The 20,937-nt window shown below is 48.0% G+C and overlaps 1 protein-coding gene across 1 annotated transcript; it reads right to left on the reverse strand.

Moving 5' to 3' along the window:
* Positions 1-1,997: 1,997 nt before the first annotated feature.
* Positions 1,998-20,133, reverse strand: LOC140723370 (NACHT, LRR and PYD domains-containing protein 3-like). The gene is made up of 8 exons (XM_073037948.1): positions 20,045-20,133; positions 19,881-19,946; positions 15,175-16,942; positions 12,352-12,438; positions 7,910-8,080; positions 3,236-3,406; positions 2,913-3,080; positions 1,998-2,748 (listed from the first exon to the last, which is right to left on the reverse strand). Exons 1-8 carry the CDS (start codon positions 20,121-20,123, stop codon positions 2,661-2,663), a joined length of 2,598 nt encoding a protein of 865 aa, XP_072894049.1. The 5' UTR covers positions 20,124-20,133; the 3' UTR covers positions 1,998-2,660.
* Between the last annotated feature and the right edge of the window lie 804 nt (positions 20,134-20,937).

Consider the following 20,937-nt stretch of genomic DNA (forward strand, 5'->3'; position numbering starts at 1 on the left):
CTCCCCCCCTCCCCCCCCGTGATAATTTTCAGTCAGTGCACAATCCCCACCCTGTCGGCCATGAGGAACAAGGAGACCTCGGCCATCTTAATTCCGCCCATCGCCCCCTCCCTGGCGCCCATTGTCACTCAGCCCATCACTTTCTCCCTGGAGACCATTTTCAGTCAAACTTTTACTCCCTCCCTAGTGACCATTCTAAATCCTTCTGTCGTTCCCTCCCTATTCACCATTTTCAATCAGGAGCCCCTCGCAGGGCAGACACTCTCGACCACCCTCCACTCGATTGCGCAGACTGTTTATCACAAATAATAAATATATTGCAAACGATAGAGACCGATCCGACATCCTCATCTCCGGATCCTGTGCGTCATCACTCCGAGTGTCGTGGAGAGAGGAGGATACGGACACCAGGAAACGTGTGCGGTAATATTCCCGGTGTCGATACAGAGACCCGACACCGTGCGCGGTAAAACTCTCGATGTGGAGACAGAGATTGGGAACTGTGCCCGGCAAACTTCCCAGTTTGGGATATGGAGACCGGAAACCGTGCCCTGTACAACCTCCTGTGTGCAATGTGGACACCGGGAACCGGTCGCGATGTATCTCCCGGCGTGGGGACACGGAAACCATAAACCCCTCTCACACGCAGCCCCCACCCCCGCCATCTCCAGGAAGGCGTGGGGACATGGAAACCATAAACCCCTCTCACACGCAGCCCCCATCCCCGCCATCTCCAGGAAGACGTGCCGAAGGCCCTTCAGTCCGATCGTATCTGCCGTCTCCGCCAGGAGATGAGCATCGTCAGTGTTACAAAGCCGTCAACATGCACACCACCCTCGGCTGTCCGTGTAACTAATAAACCCATCGGCGTTCTCGGCAAATTCGCTAAATGCAGCCCTGAGTTCTGTCAGACACGGAATTCGTGCGTCCACGCCGATCTCCAGATTCACAGACGCGTTGGAAATGAATTGGAAGGGGACTCATTGGGAGGCAGATACTGGGAGTCAATGGGAAGGTACAGGTCCTATTGGGAGTCAATGGGAAGGTATAGGTCCCATTGGGAGTTCGGACAATAGGAGTGAATCGGAAGCAGTGCAGACAGTGAGGGTAAATGGGAAGGGGCCGGTCCCCACTGGGAGTCAAACGGAGGTGTGATGGGAAGGCAGCTACTGGTATGCAAACAGTGGGAGTGAATGGGAAGGGGTGTGATCCATTGGAAGTTTGGACGATGCAAGCTAATGGGTAGGGATTTGTCCCGTTAGGAATGCGGATGAGTGGAGTGAATGGGAAGGTGTGGGATCCATTGGAAGTTTGGACGATGCAAGCTAATGGGTAGGGATTTGTCCCATTAGGAATGTGGATGGGAGGAGTGAATGGGAAGGGGTGGGGTCTATTGGGAGTGCGGATGGTGGAAATGAATGGGAAAGATCGGCATTTGATTGGGATCGCATCCGTGTGAGTGGACGGGAAGGGACAGCGCCCTGTGAGGAGTGAGGACCATGGCAGAGGACGGGAAGGGGTGGAGTCCTGTTCTGCAAAATTATCCTCAACTTTGATTTCATCCTGGGCTACTTCTCGATCCTAGAAGACAAATGTGATTGTTAACTGGTTAACTGCTATGGTTATGATTCCCATCTGAACTCCCCTGCCCATTTCTGCCCGCTCTCACCCTCTCCTGGTCTGTGCACACTGTATCCGTCCATGTCTCTGTGACCACTTCTACATATATTGTGTGTGTGTGTCTGTATGGTTCCCTGTGCTACAGTTCTAAGGTGAACACAATGAGAGTCTCCTCTGTAATCTGATTCAACTCGACAACTCAGTTGATATGTTTCACACTACAGAGACATTTTCACCCAGATTTAACTCCCTCAGCCTGGAGCTGAGACGCTACTGTGTCAGTGTGAGGAGCTCCGACCCACTGTTGCAGTGCACAGGGTGCGGGGGGCAGCAGAAACCTCAAATAAATCTCGAGTCCGGCACCAGGACAGGAAGTTACAGCGGTTTATTGATTTCATCATGACAAATGTAAATTAAACAATGTGTGAGCTGCTGACGTGCGGGAATAAATAAGCTGCTCCCGACTCACTCACAGTCACACACAATTAACTGACCGGCGACAACGAGTGACCGGTTGAATAATCAGTCCCGTTTCTCACCGTCACTCTGCATCGGGGAACCGATGATTATAAAATCACACTTCAGGGCCGTGTCTGGGATCGCTGCAGATCCAGGGTCACTGCAGAGGGATTTGTCAATTTAACATCATCATATCGGCCAGACTGCCGAATGCAGCGTCCTCAGCAAAGGGAGCAAAAGGATTCTCTCCCGGGATAATCCCACCCCGGGACACCGGTGTCCCAGAGTGAGCCCTGGACCCGGGCGCTTCCTGTCTGTGTTATTCCCCGGGGTGTAATGTGGGGAGTCTCGAACCCAGATACCCGGCGGAATCTGGCCGCTGGAGAGCAGGCAGTAATACGACATTGCGGGACCACTTCCGATGTCACTGAGCGCGAGACTGGAGCCAGTTCTGTTAAAACTGTTGGGAATTACCCCTGGCACGCGGTCATTAAATGTAAGGGGAGGAGTTAAAGGACAGGGCGGGGAATCGCCTAAAATGTCCCCATCCTGCGGGCCGTGATGTTCACACATTCAGATGTTCACAGTTCCACGCACAGTCTGGGTCTGAGTTCCTGCAGAGATCTCAGTTCCTTCTCCTCAGTCTCACTGAACTGATTCCCCCACAGCCTGAAACAGATGGAAGAATAAAGATGAAATAAACAGATTACACAACAGAGTCAGTAACAGGGGACCGGGGTTAATGTTTCAACAACACTCAAAGACAAATATCACCAGAAAACCCGTGGATCCGCTGATATTTTACCACATTGAACATTAACACAAACACTCACCAGATCCGCTCCAGCCTCGGAAGGGTCAATACGAGGCTGTGGAGAGCGGGAACGGATCGGTCTGTCAGCGAGTTTGATTCCAGGTTCAGCTCCGTCAGTGGTCGGATTGTCCTTAGAGCAGAGACGAGATCCTCGGCACCAGAATCTGTGAGACCGACACAGTACAGCCTGGAGATGAGAGAGAGTGAGGATGAAGGACACAGAGAGACAGGAGACGGTACAAATCCCCAGTGTTTATCAGTAACACAATTACTAATCACATTAATGTTCAGTGTCAGACACCCAGTGACTGTAAACACAATCTCCGACAGTCTGGTACTTACCACAGTTTCTGTATTTTACACTCCGGGTTCCTCAGAGCCGCAGACACCAGTTTCACTCCTGAATCTCCCAGTTTGTTATCACTCAGGTTCAGCTCCGTCAGTGATGGGTTTGTACTGAGAGTGGAGGCGAAATCCTGGACACCAGAATCTGTGAGACTGACACCATGCAGGCTGGAGATGAGAGAGAGTGAGGGTGAAGGACACAGAGAGACAGGAGACAGTACAAATCCCCAGTGTTTATAAGTAATACAATTACTGATCTTTTCTCTTCAGCACGACTGTACAAGTCGGCCAGTGGGAACTGCAAGACGAGTTTAAAAGGAAGACAGATTTACAGAGCAAGCGTCAGAGGAGCGGGAGATAGAGTAGGAAGGCTTTGGCTCAACGGGGCTTCGGTGATAAAGGGTCGAGGCGAGGTTGGTTATCTGTTTAGAATACAGACAGAGTATGTGTGTGAGGCTGGTTTTCTGTGCTCGGTGTCAGATGTGGGAGATCCTGGAGACTCCCAGCCTCCTGGACGGCAACATCTGCACCCAGTGTGTCGAGCTGCAGCTCCTTAGGGACCGAGTTAGGGAACTGGAGATGCAGCTTGATGACCTTCGTCTGGTCAGGGAGAGCGAGGAGGTGATAGAGAGGAGTTACAGGCAGGTGGTCATACTGGGGCCACGGGAGACTGAAGAAGTGGGTCACAGTCAGGAGAGAGAAGGGCAATAAGCAGGTATTAGAGCGTATTCCTGTTGCTCTACCCCTTGACAATAAGTACTCCTGTTCTGAGTAATGCTGGACGGGGGGACAGCCTACCTGGGGAAAGCAACAGTGGCTGTGCCTCTGGCACAGAGTCTGGCCCTGTGGCTCAGAAGGGCAGGGAAAGTAAGTGGAAGACAGTTGTGATAGGGGACTCTATAGTTAGGGGATCAGACAGACGATTCTGTGGACGCAGGAAAGAAACGCGGATGGCAGTTTGCCTCCCAGGTGCCAGGGTCAGGGATGTTTCAGATTGCATCCAAGATATCCTGCAGTGGGAGGGAGAACAGCCAGAGTTTGTGATACATATTGGTACCAATGACATAGGTAGGAAATGGGAAGAGGTCCTGAAAGCAAACTACAGGGAGTTAGGAAGTTGAGAAGCAGGACCGCAAAGAAAGTAATCCAGTGAGAATAGGAATAAGATGAGGTGGAGGATAAATGCGTGGATCAGGGACTGGAACAGGGATTCAGACTTGTGGATCATTGGGACCTCTTTTGGGGCAGGAGTGACCTGCACAAAAAGGATGGGTTGCACTTGAATCTCAGGGGGACCTTTATCCTGGTGAGAAGGTTTACTAAGGCTTCTGGGGAGAGTTTAAACTAGAATTGCTGGGGGGTGGGAACTGAACTGAAGTGACTGAGGAAAGGGAGGTTCGCTCACAAATAGAGAAAATTTGGAGACAGTGCGAGAGGGAGGATAGGCAGGTGATAGAGAAGGGACGCATTCAGTCCAATGGTTTAAGATGTGCTATTTTAATGCAAGGTGTATTATGAACAAAGCAGATGAGCTTAGAGCATGGATCAGTACTTGGAGATATAATGTGGTGGCCATTACAGAGAATTGGATGGTGCAGGCACAGGACTGTCTATTCCGAGTGCCAGGCTTTAGATGTTTCAGAAAGGAAAGGGAGGGAGGCAAAAGAGGTGGGGACGTGACACTTGATCAGAGATAGTGTCACGGCTGCAGAAAAGGAGGACGTCATGGAGGGGTTGTCTACGACGTCTCTGTGGGTGGAAGTTAGGAACAGGAAGGGGTCAATAACTCTACTGGGTGGTTTGTATAGACCACCCAACAGTAACAGGGACATCGAGGAGCAGATAGGGAGACAGATTCTGGAAAGGAGTAATAATAGATAGATAGATAGATAGATAGATAGATAGATAGATAGATAGATAGATAGATAAATAGATACTTTATTCATCCCCATGGGGAAATTCAACATTTTTTTTCCAATGTCCCATACACTTGTTGTAGCAAAACTAATTACATACAATACTTAACTCAGTAAAAATATGATATGCATCTAAATCACTCTCTCAAAAAGCATTAATAATAGCTTTTAAAAAGTTCTTAAGTCCTGGCGGTTGAATTGTAGAGCCTAATGGCATTGGGGTTGTTGAGGTGTGAGATTTTAATTTCCCAAATATTGATTGACAGCTCTCTAGATTGAGGGGTTTAGATGGGGTGGAATTTGTTAGGTCTGTTCAGGAAGGTTTCTTGACACAATATGTCGATAAGCCTACAAGAGGAGAGGCTGTACTTGATCTGCTATTGGGAAATGAACCTGGCCTGGTGTCAGGTCTCTCAGTGGGAGAGCATTTTGGAGATAGTGATCATAATTCTATCTCTTTTACTATAGCATTACAGAGGGATAGGAACAGGCAAGTTAGGGAAACCTTTAATTGGAGTAAGGGGAACTATGAGGCTATCAGGCTGGAACTTGTAAGCATAAATTGGAAACAGATGTTCACAGGGAAATGTACCGAAGAAATGTAGAAAATGTTCAAGGGATATTTGCGTGGGGTTCTGAGTAGGTACGTTCCAATGAGACATGCAAAGGATGGTACGGTACAAGATCCATGGTGCACAAAGGCTGCTGTAAGTCTAGTCCAGAAGAAAAGAATAGCTTACGGAAGGTTCAAAAAACTAGGTAATGATATGTATCTGGATGATTATAAGGCTAGCAGGAAGGAGCTTAAGAATGAAATCAGGAGAGCTAGAAGTGGCCATGAGAAGGCCTTGGCGGACAGGATTAAGGAAAACCCCAAGGCATTCTGCAAGTATGCGAAGAGCAAGAGAATAAGACGTGAGAGAATAGGACCAATCAAGTGTGACAATGAAAAAGTGTGTATGGAACCGGAGGAAAGAGCAGAGGTATTTAATGAATCATTTGCTTCAGTATTCATGACTGAAAAGGATCTTGACGATTGTAGGGATGACTTGCAGTGGACTGAAAAGCTGGAAAATGTAGATATTAAGAAAGAAGATGTGCTGGAGCTTTTGGAAAGCATCAAGTTGGATAAGTCACAGGGACATGATAGGATATACCCCAGGCTACTGCGGGCGGCGAGGGAGGAGATTGCTGAGCCTCTAGCAATGATCTTTGCATCATCAGTGAGGACGGGAGAGGTTCCAGAGGATTGCAGGTTAGCAGATGTTGTTCCCTTATTCAAGAAAGGGAGTAGGGATAGCCCAGGAAATTATAGGCTAGTGAGGCTTACTTCAGTGGTTGGTAAGTTGATGGAGAAGATCCATGAGGGGTAAGATTTATGAACATCTGGACAGGCGAAATATGATTTTGAATAGTCAGCATGGCTTTGTCAAGGGCAGGTCGTGCCTTACGAGCCTGATTGAGTTTTTTGAGGATGTGACTAAGCACATTGATGAAGGTAGAGCAGTAGATGTAGTGTATATGGATTTCAGCAAGGCATTTGATAAGGTACCCCATGCAAGGCTTATTGAGAATGTAAGCAGGCATTCGATGCAAGGGGTCATTGCTTAGTGGATCCAGAACTGGCTTGCCCACAGAAGGCAAAGTGTGCTTATAGATGGGGCATATTCTGCATGGAGGCCAGTGACCAGTGGTGTGCCTCAGGGATCTGTTCTGGGACACCTAGAGTTTGTGATATTTTATAAATGACCTGGATGAGGAAGTGGATGGATGGGTTAGTAAATTTGCTGATGACACAAAGGTTGGGGGTGTTGTGTATTGTGTGGAAGGCTGTCAGAGTTTGCAATGAGACATTGACAGAATGCAAAACTGGGTTGAGAAGTGGCAGATGGAGTTCAACCAATATAAGTGTGAGGTGGTTTGTTTTGGTAGGTCAAATATGATGACAGAATATAGTATTAATGGTAAGACTCTTGGCAGTGTGGAGGATCAGAGGGATCTTGGGGTCTGAGTCCATAGATCACTCAAAGCTGCTACGCAGGTTGACTCTGTGGATAAGAAGGCATACGGTGCATTGGCCTTCATCAGTCGTGGGATTGAGTTTAAGAATGTTGGCGCTATATAGGACTCTGGTCAGACCCCACTTGGAGTATTGTGCTCAATTCTGTTTGTCTCACTATAGGAAGGACATAGAAAGGTTGCAGAGGAGCTTTACAAGGATGTTTTCTGGATTAGGGAGCATGCTTTATGAGAATAGGTTGAGTGAACTCAGCCTTTTTTCTTGGAGTGATGGAGAATGAGAGGTGACGATACAGGTGTACAAGATAATGAGAGGCATTGATCATGTGGATAAGCAGAGGCTTCTCCCCAAGGCTGAAATGGCTAGCACGAGAGGGCATATTTTAAGGTGCTTGGAAGTAGGTACAGAGGAGATGTCAGGGGTCAGTTGTTTATTTATATATACACAGAGAGTGGTGAGTATGTGGAATGGGCTGTCAGCAGCAGTGGTGGAGGCGGAAATCATAGGGTCTTTAAGAGACTCCTGTATGGCAACATGGAGCTCAGAAAAACAGAGGGCTATGGGTAAAGCCTAGGTAGTTCTGTGGTAGGGACATGTTCAGCACAGCTTTGTTGGTCGAAGGGCCTGTATTGTGCTGTATGTTTTCTATGTTTCTTTGTTTCTACTGATCACATTAATGTTCAGTGTCAGACACCCAGTGACTGTAAACACAATCTCCCACAGTCTGGTACTTACCCCAGTTTCTGTATTTTACACTCCGGGTTCCTCAGAGCCGCAGACACCAATTTCACTCCTGAATCTCCCAGTTTATTATCACTCAGGATCAGCTCTGTCAGTGATGTGTTTGTACTAAGAGCGGAGACGAGATCCTCGGCACCAGAATCTGTGAGACCGACACCCCTCAACCTGGAGATGAGAGAGAGTGAGGGTGAAGGACACGGAGAGACAGGAGACGGTACAAATCCCCAGTGTTTATCAGTAACACAATTACTGATTATTTTCTTCAGCACGACTGTGCAAGTTGACCAGTGAGAACAGCGAGATGAGCTTAAAACGAAGATAGATTTACAGAGCGAGCGTCAGAGGAGCGGGAGACAGAGTAGTAAGGCTTTGGCTCAACGGGGCTTCGGCGATAAAGGGTCGAGGCGAGGTTGGTTATCTGTTTACAATACAGACAGAGAGTATGCGTGTGAGGCTGGTTTTCTGTGCTCGGTGTCAGATATGGGAGATCCTGGAGACTCCCAGCCTCCTGGACGGCAACATCTGCGCCCGGTGTGTCGAGCTGCAGCTCCTTAGGGACCGAGTTAGGGAACTGGAGATGCAGCTTGATGACCTTCGTCTGGTCAGGGAGAGCGAGGAGGTGATAGAGAGGAGTTACAGGCAGGTGGTCACACCGGGGCCATGGGAGACTGAAGAAGTGGGTCACAGTCAGGAGAGGGACGGGCAATAAGCAGATACTAGAGAGTACCCCTGTGGCTGTCCCCCTTGACAATAAGTACTCTAGTTCGTGTACTGTTGGGGGAGTGGGGGAGACGGCCTACCTGGGACAAGCAACAGTGGCTGTGCCTCTGGCACAGAGTCTGGCCCTGTGGCTCAGAAGTGTAGGGGAAGAAAGAGGAAGGCAGTAGTGATAGGGGACTCTACAGTTAAGGATTCAGACAGTTGATTCTGTGGACGCAGGAAAGAAACGTGGATGGTAGTTTGCCTCCCAGGTTGCAGAGTCCAGGATGTTCCAGATCGTGTCCAAGATATCCTGCAGTGGGAGGGAAAACAGCCAGAGATCGTGGGACATATTTGAACCAATAACAGACTACAGGGAGTTGGGAAGGAAGTTGAGAAGCAGGACCACAAAGGTGGTAATCTCAGGATTACTGCCTTTGCCACACAATGGTGAGAATAGGAATACAATGAGATGGAGGATAAATGTATGACTGAGGGATTGGAGCAGGAGGCAGGGATTCAGATTTCTGGATCATTGGGACCTCTTTTGGAGCAGGTGTAAACTGCATAAAAAGGACTGGTTGCACTTGAATCCCAGGGGACTAATATCCTGGTGGGGACGATTGCTCAAGCAGCTGGAGAGAGTTTAAACTAAAATTGCTGGGGGTAGGGAACCAAACTGATGTGACAGAGGAAAGGGAGGTTGGCTCACAAATAGAGAGAAATTTGGAGACAGTGTGAAAGGGAGGTTAGGCAGGTGATAGACAAAGGACAAACTCAGTCCAATGGTTTTGAGATGTGTCTATTTTAATCAGAGGAGTATTATGAATAAAGCGGATGAGCGTAGAGCATGGATCATTACTTGGAGATATGATAATGTGGCCATTACAGAGACTTGGATGGTGCAGGGGCAGGAATGGTTACTTCAAGTTCTAGGCTTTAGATGTTTCAGAAAGGACAGGGAGGGAGGCAAAAGAGGTGGGGGTATGGAACTGTTGATCAGAGATAGTGTCACGGCTGCAGAAAAGGAGGAAGTCATGGAGGGATTGTCTGAGGAGTCTCTGTGGGTGGAAGTTAGGAACAGGAAGGGGTCAATAACTCCACTGGGTGTTTTTATAGACCACCCAACAGTAACAGTGACATTGAGGAGCAGATAGGGAGACAGATTCTGGAAAGAAGTAATAATAACAGGGTTGTTGAAGTGTGAAATTTTAATTTCTCAAATATTGATTGGCACCTCCCTTGAGTGAGGAGTTTAGATGGGGTGGAGTTTATTAGGTGTGTTCAGGAAGGATTCTTGACACAATATGTAGATAAACTTACAAGAAGAAAGGCTGTACTTGATCTGGTATTGGGCAATGAACCTGGCCTAGTGTCAGGTCTCTCAGTGGGAGAGCATTTTGGAGATCGTGATGGCAATTCTAAAACTTTACCACAGCATCAGAGAGGGATAGGAACAGGCATGTTAGGGAAACCTTTAATTGGAGTAAGGGGAACTATGAGGCTATCAGGCTGGAACTTGTAAGCATAAATTGGAAACAGATGTTCACAGGGAAACATACAGAAGAAATGTAGAAAATGTTCAAAGGGATATTTGCGTGGGGTTCTGAGTAGGTACGTTCCAATGAGACAAGGAAAGGACGGTAGGGTACAAGATCCATGGTGCACAAAGGCCTTTGTAAATCTAGTCAAGAAGAAAAGAAGAGCTTACGACAGGTTCAAAATACTAGGTAATGATATGAATCTGGAAGATTATAAGACTAGCAGGACGAAGCTTAAAAATGGAATTAGGAGAGCGAAAAGGGGGCCATGAGAAGGCCTTGGCGGACAGGATTAAGGAAAACCCCAAGGCATTCGGCAAGTATGTGAAGAGCAAGAGGTTAAGACATGAGAGAATAGGACCAATCAAGTGTGACAATGAGAAAGTGTGTATGGAACCGGAGGAAATAGCGGAGGTATTTAATGAATCATTTGCTTCAGTATTCATTACGGAAAAGGAACTTGACGATTGTAGGGATGACTTGCAGTGGACTGAAAAGCTTGAGAATGTAGATATTAAGAAATATGTGGTGCTGGAGCTTTTGGAAAGCATCAAGTTGGATAAGTCACAGGGACATGATAGGATGTACCCCAGGCTACTGTGGGCGGCGAGGGAGATTGCTGAGCCTCTGGCAATGATTTTTGCATCATCAATGAGGACGGGAGAGGTTCCAGAGGATTGGAGGGTTGCGGATGTTGTTCCCTTATTCAAGAAAGGGAGTAGGGATAGTCCAGGAAATTATAGGCTAGTGAGGCTTACTTCAGTGGTTGGTAAGTTGATGGAGAAGATCCATGAGGGTTAGGATTTATGAACATCTGGACAGGCGAAATTTGATTTGGAATAGTCAGCATGGCTTTGTCAAGGGCAGGTCGTGCCTTACGAGCCTGATTGAATTTTTTGAGGATGTGACTAAGCACATTGATGAAGGTAGCACAGTAGATGTAGTGTATATGGATTTCAGCAAGGCATTTGATAAGGTACCCCATACGAGACATTGAGAAAGTAAGGAGGCATGGGATGCAAGGGGACATTGCTTAGTGGATCCAGAACTGGATTGCCCACAGATGGCAAAGTGTGGTTGTAGACGGGGCATATTCTGCATGGAGGCCGGTGACCAGTTGTGTGCCTCAGGGATCTGTTCTGGGATAACCTAGAGTTTGTGATTTTTATAAATGACTTGGATGAGGAAGTGGAGGGATGGGTTAGTAAGTTTGCTGATGACACAAAGGTTGGGGGTGTTGTGTATAGTGTGGAAGGCTGTCTGAGGTTACAGAGGGACATTGATAGAATGCAAAACTGGGCTGAGAAGAGACAGATGGAGTTCAACACAGATTAAGTGTGAAGTGGTTCACTTTGGTAGGTCAAATATGATGGCAGAATATAGTATTAATGGTAAGACTCTTGGCAGTGTGGAGAATCAGAGGGATCTTGGGGTCCGAGTCCATAGATCACCCAAAGCTGCTATGCAGGTTGACTCTGTGGTTAAGAAGGCATACGGTGTATTAGCCTTCATCAGTCGTGGAATTGAGTTTAAGAGCCGAGAGGTAATGTTGCAGCTATATAGGGTCCTGGTCAGACCCCGCTTGGAGTACTGAGCTCAGTTCTGGTCGCCTCATAGGAAGTACGTGGAAACGATAGAAAGGGTGCAGAGGAGATTTACTAGGGTGTTGCCTGGACTGGGGAGCATGCCTTATGAGAATAGGTTGAGTGACCTCGGCCTTTTATCCTTGGAGGGTCGGAGGATGAGAGGTGACCTGATAGAGGTGTACAAGATAATGCGAGGCATTGATCGTGTAGATAGTCAGAGGCTTTTTCCCAGGGCTGAAATGGCTAGCACAAGAGGGCACAGTTTGATGGTGCTTGGAAGTAGGTACACTGGAGATGTCAGGGGTAAGTTTTTTTTACACAGAGAGTGGTGAGTGTCTGAAATGGGCTGCCAGCAGCGGTGGTGTAGGCAGATACGATAGGGTTTTTGAAGAGACTTTTGGATTGCTACATGGAGCTCAGAAAAATAGAGGGCTATGGGCAAAGCCTAGTTAGTTCTGAGATAGGGACATGTTCGGCACAGCTTCGTTGGCCGATGGTCCTGTATTGTGCTGTATGTTTTCTATGTTTCTTTGTTTCTACTGATCACATTAATGTTCAGTGTCAGACACCCAGTGACTGTGAACACAATCTCCCACAGTCTGGTACTTACCCCAGTCTCTGTATTTTACACTCCGGGTTCCTCAGAGCCGCAGACACCAGTTTCACTCCTGGATCTCCCAGTTCATTCCCCCTAAGGCTAAACAGAAACAGACAATTTGATGAACAAAATGATGCAAACCGTGGGCCTGAGGGAATTTCTCTCAATTGGATATTTCCGGAAACATTAAACCCTTCAGTAAATCACTGATCGGAGTTCCCATCACGGTCAATGTCCCTCACTGCCCAGCTCCAGGGTATTCGCCAAATATCAGTAATTTAGTCTGTCGATGTGACCCTGTAATCTCCACATACTCTGTCTCATTCCCCAATGGTTAGAAAAGTGTTCCTGATGTGAGAGGGTCGAGAGGGGCAGGGATGAGAATGGGAGAAAGACCCACAGTGAGGAAGAGTTGTAAATGGGGAAATGCCGAAGGAAGTTGGTGAAGGAGACCCCACCTGAGGAAACGGAATAGGGAGACACAATATGCAGGAGGAAGGGGATGGGGAAGAGAGATCCCAGAGAAGAAATGGGGATAGGAAGGGAGATCCAACAATGGGAAGTGGGATGGGCGAGGGAGATCGCACAGGAGGAAGAGGGATGGGGAAGAGATATCGCACAGGAGGAAGGGGGATGGGGAAGAGAGATGCCACAGGAAGAAAGGGGCTGGAGAAGATAAATCCCACAGGAGGAGTGGGCTGGGGAAGCGAGATCCCACAAGAGGAAGGGGGATCGGGAAGAGAGTTCGCACAGGAAGATGGGGGATGCGGAAGCGAGATCCCGCAGGAGGAAGGGGGATGGGGAAGAGAGATCCCACAGGAAGAAAGGGGGTGGGGAAGATAAATCCCACAGGAGGAGTGGGCTGGGAAAGAGAGATCCCTGAGGAAGAAAGTGGGTATGGAGATAAATCCCACAGGAGGAAGCAGCATGGGGAAGAGAGATCCCACAGGAAGTAGGGACATGGTACTGAGGACCCAAAGGAGGAAGGGGGATTGGGAACAGAGGCCCCACAGGAGGAAGGGGGTTGGGAGGAGAAATCCCACCGGAAGATGGGGGATGGGGAATAGAGATACCACAAGAAGAAGGTGGATGGGGGAGATCCCACAGGAGGAAGGGGAATGGGAAAGGGAGTTCCAACAGCAGGAAGTGTGACGGGGGAAGAGGGATCCCACAGCAGGAAGGGATGAGGAAGAGAGATCCCACAGGAGGAAGGGGGATGGGAAAGGGAGTTCCAACAGCAGGAAGTGTGATGGGGGAAGAGGGATCCCACAGCAGGAAGGGATGGGGAACAGAGATCCCACAGGAGGAAGCGGGATGGGGAAGAGAGATCCCACAGGAGGAAGGGGGATAGGGAAGAGAGTTCGCACAGGAAGATGGGGGATGCGGAAGCGAGATCCCGCAGGAGGAAGGGGGATGGGGAAGAGAGATCCCACAGGAAGAAAGGGGGTGGGGAAGATAAATCCCACAGGAGGAGTGGGCTGGGAAAGAGAGATCCCTGAGGAAGAAAGTGGGTATGGAGATAAATCCCACAGGAGGAAGCAGCATGGGGAAGAGAGATCCCACAGGAAGTAGGGACATGGTACTGAGGACCCAAAGGAGGAAGGGGGATTGGGAACAGAGGCCCCACAGGAGGAAGGGGGTTGGGAGGAGAAATCCCACCGGAAGATGGGGGATGGGGAATAGAGATACCACAAGAAGAAGGTGGATGGGGGAGATCCCACAGGAGGAAGGGGAATGGGAAAGGGAGTTCCAACAGCAGGAAGTGTGACGGGGGAAGAGGGATCCCACAGCAGGAAGGGATGAGGAAGAGAGTTCCCACAGGAGGAAGGGGGATGGGAAAGGGAGTTCCAACAGCAGGAAGTGTGATGGGGGAAGAGGGATCCCACAGCAGGAAGGGATGGGGAACAGAGATCCCACAGGAGGAAGCGGGATGGGGAAGAGAGATCCCACAGGAGGAAGGGGGATAGGGAAGAGAGTTCGCACAGGAGGAAGGGGGAAGGGGAAGAGAGATCCCACAGGAGGAAGGGGGATGACGAAGACAGATCCCACAGGAGGAAGGGGGATGAGGAAGAGATCCCACAGGAGGAAGGGGGATGAGGAAGAGATGTCCCACAGGAGGAAGGGGGATGGTGAAGTGAGATCCCACAGAAGCAATGGTGTGGGGAAGAGAGATCCCACAGGAGGATGTGTGATTGGGAATAGAGATCCCACAGGTGGAAGGGCTTGGGGATGAGATCCCCAAGAATGGAAGGGGAATGGGCAGTACTGGTCCCACAAGAGGAATCCGAGGGGATGCAGAAACATATTATACAGGTGGGTTGGGTCTGAACGGAGGCCCAGATGAGTTGCGCCCAAGGGGTCTCAGTATCTGGTAGAGATCAAAGTCACACACAAGGAAGGGCAGGGAGGACAATCTCACAATGTTATTTCTCTCTTTCTCACTGGGAAGGACTGCTGACGGTCTCTTGCCCCTCACGGGGAAGGGGGTGTGAATCTCTGTCCCACCTGCTGCAGTCGGTGTCGGTCTGGGTGTCACTAACAGTGAGAAGGAACATTGTCAATGGACGTGTCACAGGCAGTCAGAAACACGGCCATTCCTGTGATTTACTGCCATTAAACCAATGGCCATTGTTCACTGATCTGATGAAGTCTCCAACGTCACTTCACAAGGAACCACAGAAAGCTCCCATCCTTGAGGATTTACTAACCGATCCCCTGGTTATTTGTCACAATTCTTTTCAATCTGATTTACTACAGTTTTACCCAAATTCATTCGCATTGAAACAACACAATGGAACAGTTTCACAGTTCAGAGTGAGAGATAAATCAAGTTACCCCAACTCCTGGCACTTGTGCAGCCCGGGTCCCAGCCGCTGGATTCCTTCACACTGAATGTGGCAGCCCTGCAGGTTGAGGTATTTTATTGTATCACAGAGTCCGATGACATGAGACAGGACCGCGCAGTCAATCGGGGTCAGTGTCATTTCACTGAATGAAAGTATTTCCACAGATTCCAGTGCGGCCTGAGCCTGTCCACGATTCTGAGACTCAAACAGGTAGTGTAATGTGTTCAGGAGTCTCCTTTTACCAGCTTCACTCCCTGTGTTTCCACTCTGGCGTTTAACCTCCTCCTTCACCCAGTCAATCACCCGGCAGGTTGTTTCATGAGGGAATCGACCCAGAAACTCCTCCAGGCCCCGAACTGTCATTGGGTTGGAGAGACCAGCAACAAAACGGAGAAATACCTCAAATTGCCCATTTGTTGTGTTATGGGCTTCAGTGAGGAATTTCAAGATATCCCCGGGATGTGGATTCAGGAATTGTGCGACTGCAGCTACAAACTCTTGGATAGTGAGGTGTGGGAATGTGTATACCACGCTCTGGGCAGAATCCTCTCTCTCCAAAAGCTCCATCAGGAATCCGGACAGGAACTGGGAAGGCTGCAGATTGTAGTTGATCAAATCTCCACTTGTAAACACAATCTTCTTCTCGGACACTCCTCTGAAGGCCATCTGACCAACCCTGAGTAACACATCACGGGGTTTCTCAATCTCACGGCTGTGGTTTTTCAGGATGTTGTAAATATAGTAGGAGTACAGTTGGGTGATGGTCTTGGGAACTCGCTGTGGGTCCCTGATTCTTTGTGTGAAGAAGGGACCCAGTGCTAGAGCGAGGATCCAGCAGTAGGAGGGGTTGTAGCTCATGGTGTACAGGATCTCGTTCTCCTTCATGTGTTTGAAAACAGCTGCCGCCACCGTCTGATCTTCAAAATACCTGATGAAATATTCCTTCCGTTCCTCACCAACAAATCCCAGGATTTCAGCCCAGATACTGATCTCCGCCTTTTCCAATAAATGTAATGCAGTGGGGCGGGTGGTCACCAGCACCGAACATCCTGGGAGCAGCTTGTGCTGGATTAAACTGTACACAATGTCAGACACCTTGCACTTGATTTCAGGATCTGTGCATGTGGACTGAGGTTCTGTGTCTCTCCGATTGTCAGCAAAATCAATTGTGTCATTGAATTCATCCAAACCATCGAATATAAACAGCAATCCCTCTGTGTTCTTCCAGACCTCTCTCAGGATATTCCCAAAGTAGGGATACTGATCCAGAATCAGTTCCTTCAGATTTATTCTGCAGTTAATAGAGTTTAAATCCCGGAATTTGAAACTGAAGACAAACTGGAACTGTTGGTATATTTTCCCTGTGGCCCAGTCATAAACAATCTTTTGTACCATTGTTGTTTTGCCAATTCCTGGGACTCCGGCCACTGCTGCCGAACTCCCAGATTTGGATTGTGCGAAGAATCTTTTCATTTTGTCCCAAAAACTATGTGAGTAACTATTATGAAACAGATGAGCAATCCGAATTGTTTCCAGCTCTCTGCGGAGATGTTTTTCTCTCCACTCCTCATGGTCTCTGCCTCTTGCCAGCAGCTCATGTTCCACCAGTGTCCGATCTCGAACAGTAGAAATGACTGTGAGCTCAGCGTATCGATCAACCAGCTGGAAAACCTTCACCTTCTCCCTCATCAGGATCGTGTTCACTCTCAGTGTTTCAGTTTGTGCCCGCAGAGTCTCCTTGTGTTTCTGTTGAACATCTTCCATGGAAACAGACAGTAGACAAACTGTTAGATGTCTCAACTCAGAACTCAGTATTTCAGTACCAAAGAATGGACAGGATGGACAGAAATTGGTTGTCAATGCCAGATCCGATGAACACGGAACACTCACGTATTTCTGCTAATAAAAAACAATTTGTTAAAGACATTGTTTGGGTGAAATTAAGAGCTCGGATACAGAGTGCCTGAAAATGGATGATGGCACGGAAACATTTCGGATCTGATTCAGATTCGCTGAAAAAGGCTCAGCTCTCCCCTCTATTCATAGTTTGCAGATTCCCCAGTGTTTCTTATTCTCTGATCTGATACGTGAACACAGGCAATACACCCGCACCATATTCACAATATCCTGAAAAGGGAGGGTGCGCAGTCAGAAGTCGTGACACATATTGTTACCAATGACATAGGGAAAAGAAAAGGAGGATGTCTGGAAAACAGAACATAGGGAGATAGGAAGGCAGCTAAGGATACCAGTGGGAATGACGGCAGAGCAGAGATGACTGAAGTTCTGGGAATAGTTCACAAGGTGCAGTGTAGATGTGGCCCACAGAGGAAGAAGTTCTCAAATGGCAGGTGCAGGCAACCATGGTTGACAAAAGACCTTAAGGATGGCATAAAAGCCAAGGAGGGAGCATATAAGTTAGCAAAAGTGAGTGGAAAATTGGATGAATAGAAAACTTTTAAAATCCATCACAAGACAACAAAACAAGCTATAAGAGGGAAACGATGAAATATGAGGGCAGCCCAGACAATAGTATAAAGCAGTATCATAAACACTTTTTCCAGTAATATAAAGAGTAAAAGGGAGGTGACAGTTGATATTGGACAACTGGAAAATGATGTTGGTGAGATAGTAATAGGGGACATAGATAAACACAATTGGTGCTTCGCATATGTCTTCGCTGTGGAAGATGCTAGCGGTGTGCAGTGGTCCGCGCGTGACGGGCAGTAGGAGTGAGTGCCATTGCTATTACAAAACAAAAAGTGTTAGGCATACTGAAATGTCTTAAGGTGAATAAGTCACCTGGGCCAGAATGACTACATCCCAGAGTCTTGAGAGAGGTTGCCTGAGAGATGCAGGTGCATTGGTCATGATCTTTCAAGAATCACTGGAGGATTGCAAATGTCACTCCACTCTTTCAGAAGGGAGGAAGGCATAAGAAGGGAAATTGTAGGCCAGTTGGCCAAATCTCAGTGGTTGGGAAGGTGTTGGAGTTTCTTATTAAGGTTGAGTTTTCGAAGTACCTGGAGATTAATGACAAAATAAGTCAAAGTTAGTATAGCTTCTGTAAAGGGAAATTATGTCTGAAAAATCTGTTCTTCGAGGAAGTGACAAGCAGGGTGGACAAAGGAGTCAGTGGATGCGACTGACTTGGATTTTCAGAAGCTATTTGGTAAAGTGCCACATATGAGACTGCTGAACAAGATAAAGCCATGTGGTGTTACAGGAACGATATTGCGGAATGGCCGTCAGGCAGCAGGGAGCGAGTGGGAATAAAAGGGGCCTTTTTTCTGGTTGGCTGTCTGTGACTAGAAGTTTTCCTGAGGGTCAGTATTGGGACCGCTACTTCTCACATTGTTTGCCATGATTTAAATAATGGAATTTGTGGCTTTGTGGCATATATTGCAGACGATACAAAGATAGGTGGAGGGGTAGGTAGCACTGAGGAAGCAGAAAATGTAGACAAATTGGAAGAATAGGAAAAAAAGTGGCAGATTGAATACAGGGTTGGGAAATGTATGATAATGCATATTGATGAAATGAACAATAGTGTAGAGCATTATCTAAATGGGAGGAAGGTCCAAACATCAGAGGTGCAGAGGAACTTAGGATTCATCCAGCAAGTTTCCCAGATGGTTAATTTACAGGTCGAGTCTGTTCTAAAGAAGGCAGCTGCAATGTTGGCACTTATTTCAAGGGGAATCGAATATGAAAGCAAGGAGATAATGCTGAGCAATTATAAGACACTAGTCAGGCCGCTCCTGGAGTATTGTCAACAGTCTTGGGACCCATATCGCAGAACAGATGTGTTATAATTGGAGAGACTCCAGAGGCGATTCACGAGGACGATTCCAGGAATGAAGGGGTTACCATAAGCGGGGCACTTTGAGAACTTTGGGCTGTACTCACTGGAATATAGAAGAATGCGGGGGGATCTCTTTGAAACAAACTGAATGTTGAAAGACTCAGGTAGGGTGGATGTGTATAGAATGTTTTCTGTGGTGGCGGTATCCAGAACTAGAGGGCACAGCCACATAATTGAGGGTGATCCTTTAGAACAGGTAAGGAAGACCTTTTTTTAAGCTGGAGAGTAGTGAATCTCTGGAATGCTCTGTCAGAGATTGCCATGGAGGCCAAGTCTATGGGTATATTTGAGGCGGAAGATCCTATTCGGTTAGGGCATCAAAGGATATGGCGAGATGGCAGGTGTTTGGGGCTGAGTGAGATCAGGGATCAGCAATGATGGAATGGCAGACCAGACCCGATGGGCTGAATGGCCGAATGTTGCTCCTATGTCTTGTGGTCTTATCGAGGAATAACAACAAATCTCGGCTCCACTTTGGATTGGAGGTGTGAGATTTCCTTTGCTGGAGTTGGATGTTCCAATGGAATGGTTTGGCATCACTTTTGCCAAATCTCCAGATATTCGGTTCTAGGGAAAGGGAAACATCGAGGTTTCATCTCGGATTGACGGGTATGTTTGTTCATAAGTCTCATCGAGGCCTCTGGATGCACAGCCTGAGACGCCAAAAGGTGCCAGGTGTTGTGACAAATGCATTTGGTTACCTGTCCTGCAACCACAGCAACAAGAACCTGTCTCCCAGACTCTGACAGTCTCTAAACAGTCGGCCAAAGACAAGTATTCAGACTCTCAGAGTGAAATAAAAACATTGACATTTCTGTTCCATCGCTTACCTTTCAGATGCGTGGGCACTTCAGATAAACCCCGCTCAGTGTCCATGTAGGCGATCTGGCCGTCACCTGTTCAAACAGATTAACTTGCATTAAGTCTGTTCCGTGTAATACTGTAAATTCATCAGCATTAACATCTGTAACACACAGTGTATTGTTCACCGTACCACGTTCCCGTATTTCATTCAATATTCTGCTCAGCTTCGGTAAATGGTGATGTAGTTTCACAAAGGATTCCCACATCATCCTCCCAGCCCCAGAGCCCTTCTCCATCACCAGATCCAGGAGGAGTTTGTAAGCGCCCGCTCGGTTTCCCTTCTCCGCGAGCTCAGTCACTCTCTGTAATGAACAATGGGGAATATATTGAGGAGCGGAGGGATGGGCACAAATCTACCCTGAGCATGGACTGACCCAGCAGATTCTGCTCGCCACAGATAACTAAGAGCCATTGAAGTGTTCATAGCGGGAGAAAGATTTTAAAAGAAGTGAGCAAGGTCAGTCATTACCTTCTGAATGCCAGAGATTGCGGGGAATCATCCACTTGGCAAGTTTTAAGCAGAGCACACCCTAGCGTGAGTGAGCCAGAAATAGAGTGGGGAGTTGAGGCTTTGTGTCAGAGAGGTTTCAGTGAGGAGAGGCGGAGGCTTAGGTAGATTTTAGATAGTATTTTCCCGTCATTTTAATGGTTAGAACAGTGAGAATACCAGGCAGGATAGTGGAATGTTCTTCATACGGGGTGTGGCAAGGCAGGGAGACCTGCAGGGTCCCTGACCTTCAGGAACTGCATCCAGCTGCAGCTTCTTACAGACTGTGCTCAGGAATTGGAGCTGCAGCTGGATGAACCCAGGATAATTCATGAGGCTGAGAGGTTGACTGACGGGCTTTACAGGGAGGGAACTATAACCAAGGCACAGGACACAGGTAACTAAGTCACCGTCAGCGGGAGGGGAGGGGGATGTGAAGGAAGGGGATATAGACAGCCACTGCAGGAAACCCCTCTATAACAGGTATGCGGCTTACAGTTGCGGGGTATGACCTAGCAGAGGAAAGCCACGGCGAT

This window comes from Hemitrygon akajei, unplaced genomic scaffold, assembly GCF_048418815.1.
Source record: "Hemitrygon akajei unplaced genomic scaffold, sHemAka1.3 Scf000111, whole genome shotgun sequence".
Classification (NCBI taxonomy): Eukaryota; Metazoa; Chordata; class Chondrichthyes; order Myliobatiformes; family Dasyatidae; genus Hemitrygon; species Hemitrygon akajei.